We start from the raw sequence: 6,535 nt of genomic DNA, 5'->3' as shown, positions 1-6,535 counted from the left end.
TGCCTCTCAACTTTCAAACCTTTTGTATAACAGCTTTTGCAAGTGTTTGCAAATTACAACGTAAATGACAGATTTAATATCTTAAATAAAATATTCCCTGCTATGTAGAGAGCATCAGGTTGGAGCACATTTTACTTTGAGTCAATTAGGCGCATAAATTAGGAGGAGAGCTCTGCATGTTATCCTGAGGTTGAAGTTTCAGTTTCAGTTTCAGCTTCAGTTTCAGTTCCAGCTAATGTGTTTTACTCATATTTCAACAGCGAAACAGCAAAGTATATGCATAAAATGTACGCGCATAGTTTGCATGTTTATGAGGTCTAGAGTTGCCGAGCACTTTAAAGTTGAATTTACTCAGCTCCCCTCTTATATTTGAGTTAGTTGGCAAGCCAAGGAAAAGCATGACAGTATTTATGTGTGCATTTATTGGCCAACAGCCAAGTGACTGTCTTAGACAGGCCAACACTTTGGCCTATTGTTTTGTTGACACACAAAAACTAACAACAAATACAAATTCTCAAGCAAATAGTTTTTGACGCGCCCGAACCGCAATGCAGTTGGTGTCACTTTGAACCAAAATGCACAGGCCAGGACAGGAGAGACCTGGAGAGGGTAGAACAGGGACAAAGCAGCGGGAGTTCGCGTCCTGAATAGTTGTAATGCAATTATTTGCATGCGGGCGAATTTCTTGTGCAAAAATATTACATAAACTGACTTCAAACTATCAAAAAAGCAAAGCATATTAACTTAAAAATTTGCATTAATCTACTTCTTATTTATGGTTGAATGAGAATTAAAAAATTGTTAAAAAAAAAACTAATAGCTCTTGAATATTAATTCATAAGGAGCAACTATGCATACTTGAAAAGTTATCCCATCAGCTGACTTGTAAGTTAATTTGCCTTAGTTTAAGACCAATTGCAATAATTTGCATATTGCATCGTCGATGTTTATTAAAATCCAAAGCAGTTGCAACTCTTTCGATAGCTCATAAAAATGCCAGCTAAATTAGTTATAAATCAGCTGAGCTGTGTTCTGAGCTGGACAGCAGGGGACATGACTTCCAGCTATGCCTGCAAAGGGGGGCAACTTTGGACGCTAAAATGAAGCCATAAATTATACGAACTAATAATTATATGCCGTCAAATTGTTGTCAGCTATACGAGAAGCCAAAGCGAAAGCCGAAGCCCAAACAAGCCAGGACAAGTTAAGTCAAGCTGAACTCTGAGCAGGCACTGAGTTTGGGTTTAAGGGCCAACATAAATTATACACATTTAAAAAGGGGCAAACAACAACAGCAACACCAAGCCAGCAAGTCTGTGTAGAATATGCGATTTTTATTACAGTTTATGCACTGCACACAAAGTTAACATAATAAGGTCAGCACGCACAGGATGGGCACGAGATGAGGTCGAGGTGAGAAGCACAGTGGGACGGTGGAAGGGTGGATGGGTGGGTGGCTCTGTCGTTTGATGGCTGGTGCGTAGTGGGTGGCGCTTTAATTAAACGTCAAACAGGGCACCGCGAGATGCGCGTTCGCGTCCGCGTCAGAGAGCAGAGTTCGAGGTCAACCATGAGGCAGGCAACACGACAAACACATTTCTCTTTATTACAATCAAGCAATTTGCAACAAAATTAGCCGAAAATGTAGTATAAACATCAGATTTGAGTAAAGTCCGTTTCGCTGTTCCAGATTGGAATGTACTATAGAATTAAAGGGCATACGTCAAAGAGTGTTTATAGCTAAAGCTCACTGTGGTCGCTATGACAAATGCTCTGTGGTCTCTACTTTCTAATCCCAGACTCCCGCGTCTCCGGCTGCTCGTAAAGTAACTGGACTCAAAGCACCAAACAACGACTCAAAACAGAAAAATAAAACCAAAAACGTTTAAATTTTGTAATTTAAATGCAAATTGACAGACAACTGACGAACATTGCAATTAACGAGGGACCAGCGGGCGTATACGCAATGTTGCCTTGCACATCACTCTGAGATTACCAAAACATTGCCACAGTACCACAAGAAGATTAGATACTATGCAGCACATTATTTAAGCACATTGTGATATCGAAAGGGATAAAGCCAGAGACAGTATGATACAGAGAGAGGGAGAGAGAGAGTGATATGCCCATTATATGTGTAACATTGCAATTTTGATACATCAAATTGAAACAGTTAACTAATTTTGTTTTTGATATATTTAATTTAAAAGTTTTTTCATGGAATCATTGTAAATACATATTCCAATATAGCTGAATATTTTGTTTATTTTTATGCCTGAGCTCTCGTAACTTAATAATAATTATAATAATTTTGAAACCTCATGCTTGATACTGTTATTTATCTAACAATTATTATACCCTGAGCCCATTGAAAATGTGCAAAAAAAGGGTATAATGTGTTTGGCAGAATGTATGTAACAGGCAGAAGGGTGCGTGGCAGACCCCCCAAACTAAATATATTCTTGATCAGTATGAACAGCCGAGTCGATTGAGCCATGTCCGTCTGTCTGTCCATCTGTCTTTCCGTCTGTCTGTCTGTCCGTCTGTTTGTCCGTCTGTTGGAACGCGTCGATCGCAGAAACCATAAGAGCTAAAGACTTCAAACTTGGTATGTAGGTTCCTGGATACCATAGGCAGATCAAGTTTGTTTTTATTTTTGGATCGGACCACTATATCATATAGCTGCCATAGGAACGATACATCGAAAATTAAGTTTTAGTATGAAAAACTTCTTTGTTATTTGAGATATCTCGTCCAAACTGACACAATATACATCTGGGCTGGTATTATATATCCTGCCCAAATTTGGTTAAGATCGGACCACTATATCATATAGCTGTCATAGAGACGCTCTGTCAAAAATCAAGTTTTAGTATGAAGGGTATCCTTATGTCGAGTCTGCTCGACTGTAGCCGCCCACTTGTTTTTTTATGCAATTACAAGTAAAGTCTTAATTTCTTTTGGTCTAGTGATATTCGTGGCTTTCCATGCTGATTTTTTGGTATGTCACACGCAAGTCAAAATTTGAGGTTGGTTGTAGTTGTGGATGTGGCATGTGCTTCAATCAGACTTAAGAGCTTCAGCGGTGGGGCAAAGCCACTCATTAAATGCTTCAAGTGCTCACGCAAGCAGTGCAAAATTGTCGGTCTGGGATAATTACGAACTTCGAGCTTCGCAATGTCACTAAGCATCGTTGCGTCGAAATCGAAGTCGCAGTCGCAGTCGCAGTCGAAGTTGACGTTGATGTTGCGGTTGTCCTTCGAGTAAATCCTTCGTTGCCGTTTTCGTTTGTTGCACGTTGAACTTTGAAGGCGTCGAAAAGGCCTAATTATCTTAATTAATGAGTGCGAAAGTGAAATTCGTGGAAGACAAATGTGGCAGGTCTGGTTGTCGGTCCTTGTGGCAGTCACTCAGTTGGCGTGCACCGCAAGGACGTTTGTGGCTGCCATTTTAATTGTCTTTCTTTGTGTCTGTGTCTGTGTACATGAGCGTGGGTGATTTTCATTAATTTTGGTTTCGTTTTTGCCGTTGCCAGCGTCGGTGGCTGCGGACGATTTTGGTTTATGGCCTGTGCCACTTGCCACTCACCGCTCGCTGCTTGCCTTTTGCCTCTTGCCGCTTACTACTGCTCTCTGTGTGCGGTTTGGGGTCTGCCACAAAGCGAGGCAGGAAAGGCACTAGCAATGACTGTTAGCTACCAGGCAACTGCCAATGACTGGGCAACCCAGCACAAGGCCATACTCAACTCAAACGCACTGTGGCTGGGACGAATCTAGTAGGAAAGGTTACAGTAGAGAAGACCCGACAGTAAGAGACCCTTTACTTAATCCTTAAAACAAATACACACACGAACAAACAACTTGCAAGCTTTGTAGGTTTTTAATTCCTTTGTTTCTTGAATAAAATTCGAGTTTATCAGCCAATTGTAATAAAAATTTAAGGTACGCGATGACTATGAGACTTTTTATGTATAACTAAGCTTAAGCTCGAATAGACTCTGAGATTTAGGTGCTCCAACAGTCAGCCGGACGGAATGACAGACTCGGCGGTTGATGATTATTCAGAATATATAAACTTGATGAGCTCTGTCAAGTCTCCTTTAACTTGTTATGCTTATTTCACTTTTGACCAACTTAATAGACTCTTTAATCTTTTCAATACAGGTTCTAAATATAACAGCAACAATAATAATGAGGCGCCATACAAACAGACAGCGCAACACTTTGGCGAACAACAAAAAATATAATAAAATTCGGTAAAATAGGCAGTGGGTCATGTGGATGCAGTGTGGAGGTCAACACAAGACACAAAAGCGCAAGCAGTACAAAATATATATATACAAACTTAAATATGTTTACAAGTAATGTGGAACGTAAGTGCAGCGCATGATTTACAGCGAAAGAGAAGTGATGGATGCGTGGATTGAATGTGGAACTTAAGTGAAAGTTGCGTATTTTAGAGACAGGCCAGAATGCATTTACTTTGCCTTCTTTTACACTACAATACTCTGCAATTTCTGGCAGTGTGTTATGTTCCACTTGCGTTCCAAAACCATAACGTTTCTCTCTCCATTGCGCATACGCATTCCAGTGAGCGAAAGCTTGGCACTCGCGAGAGAAAAAGAGAGAGCTACTCGAATGTGGAGTGTATTGTGGATTGTGGATTGCATGCAGCATTGTTGCGCCCTTCAGAAACTAGCACAACATTTTTGACATTCACGTATTTGTCTTTCACTACTTTTTCTCTGCAGTTCGTTTTCCTATTCTCTTTTTGGGTCGACTGACAACACAATGTTTTTATTTTAGTTTTCTTCATTCTTTGCTTGCAATAATTCACTATTTATTTAATATCATAACAATATAACAGATTTCTACAAATGATAATTGTAAGTTAAAAGATGAATCTTGTTCTCCTTCAGTGTTTTTTGTTTTTTTTCTTTCTTGAGTTAATGTTATAGCATTTGCCTGGCATATTGTATTACGAGTTTAGGTTTAGTTTTATCTCAAAGTCCTTTGGAATATATTCCTTAATGTCCCTACGCTGCGGTTGTTTGTTGTTGCTCCTGTGTGGTTGACGTGGATGCCACTGAGGTGGACTCGGGATTCTTCTCACTTATTGCGAGCCAGGGACAACGCTTCTGCAGCTCCATGCGGTATCTGGGATGGCTGATGGCATACACGAATGGATCTATGCAGGCCACCATTTTGCAGGTGCAGGCCGGGATCATTGTGGCACCCGGAGTCAATAGGCTTTTATCTCCAAAGGCGCCGATGAGTGACATGACGCCGTAGGGTGTCCACGACACAAAGAAGAGGAAGCAAATGGTAATGGCCGCTTTGGCAATCCGAATCTCTGCCGTCTCCTTATTCTTGTCCACATTGGAGCGCAGTGACTCCACATTCATCTTCTTGGCCTGATCCCTGAGGGCCCTCTCGTGGCTAAAAACATGGCCCACAATCTGGCTGTAGTAGTAGAGGATCATTGAGGTGGGGCAGACGAAGCTGAAGAAGAATATGGTGGCCACAAACATACGCGTATCGAAGTTGTCCGTCAGGTAGTCGAAGGTGCAGGAGGTCAAGTATCCCTCGGGCACAAAGCGACCCCATGTCTCCGTGTAACAGGCGACCACAAAGGGCGTGGCATACATATAGATGAAGATGATCATGGCAATGGCCTTTCCATGTGTCATCTTGCCCTCCATGGGTCTTGTGATCACATTGTAGCGATCGTAGGCAATGAATGCATTCGTGGCACCAGCTCCGATGCCCGTGTAGGATCCAATGATGCCATAAATCTGACAGCCAAGATTGCCCAGGGCAAAGCCCTGATTGAAGCTGTTGTAGATGAAGATTGGTGTCTTGCACATCATCAGGAAGTCACAGATGGCCAGGTTGATGACCAGAATGTTGGACGGAGTTCGTAGCGACTTGGCGGCCGAGAATACCCAGATGACCAGACCATTGCCGATCAGCGACATAATCGTGAAGAATATGTAGAGTGTGCCCAGCAGATAGTTCATTGACTCTGGCGGCTCTGCGTACGTCAGCCAGTGCTCGGGTATGTGACGCAGTTCCTCCGGCGGCACATTCCAGCCCAGCAGCCTAGACTCGGCCGAGAGACGTGCCTCCGGTCGCAGCACTGTCGATACATTTCCGATCCCACTTATATTATACTCCATTCTCCATTGACGAACCAACAAACAGTAAACCACTTTGCAGGCCCGGTCGTTGGCCAAGACAAAATCACTGGCCGCTCCGCTTGAGCTTTATATGCTCGTTTAAGCCGTTAGCCGGAATTGGATTACCTGGGTATCTGCATCAGCATTTGTGGATTACAACGCGGATTTATCTAATCCCTTAACCAAATTCGCTGAACGCACCGTTTTGCATTGATTTTCTCGTTTTGAATGCCCTGAGGAGGTCATCAATTCAAGCCGCTTCAATCTGCAATTCGTTTTCCCGTTTTTCCTTCGCTTAAACCCCTTAATTGATAGACATATGTCGCAAGTCCACCAGTTAAAGCATTTCACTTTAAT

General features: G+C 42.2%; 1 protein-coding gene across 1 annotated transcript; it reads right to left on the bottom strand.

The window, feature by feature from the left end:
* Window positions 1-4,805: 4,805 nt before the first annotated feature.
* On the bottom strand, window positions 4,806-6,225 carry LOC117790251 (opsin Rh3). Its single transcript, XM_034629612.1, has one exon. The coding sequence runs from the start codon at window positions 6,176-6,178 to the stop codon at window positions 5,036-5,038; it is 1,143 nt and encodes a 380-aa protein (XP_034485503.1). The 5' UTR covers window positions 6,179-6,225; the 3' UTR covers window positions 4,806-5,035.
* Between the last annotated feature and the right edge of the window lie 310 nt (window positions 6,226-6,535).

This window comes from Drosophila innubila, assembly GCF_004354385.1.
Source record: "Drosophila innubila isolate TH190305 chromosome 3R unlocalized genomic scaffold, UK_Dinn_1.0 2_E_3R, whole genome shotgun sequence".
In the NCBI taxonomy this organism is placed as follows: domain Eukaryota; kingdom Metazoa; phylum Arthropoda; class Insecta; order Diptera; family Drosophilidae; genus Drosophila; species Drosophila innubila.
The sequence above is the reverse complement of the archived record's forward strand: the minus strand, read 5'-3'. Positions and strand labels throughout refer to the sequence as shown.

What these genes read in the sequence shown, in the direction of transcription:
- LOC117790251 (XM_034629612.1), bottom strand. Translation starts at nt 6,178, where the DNA reads ATGGAGTATAATATAAGTGGGATCGGAAATGTATCGACAGTGCTGCGA.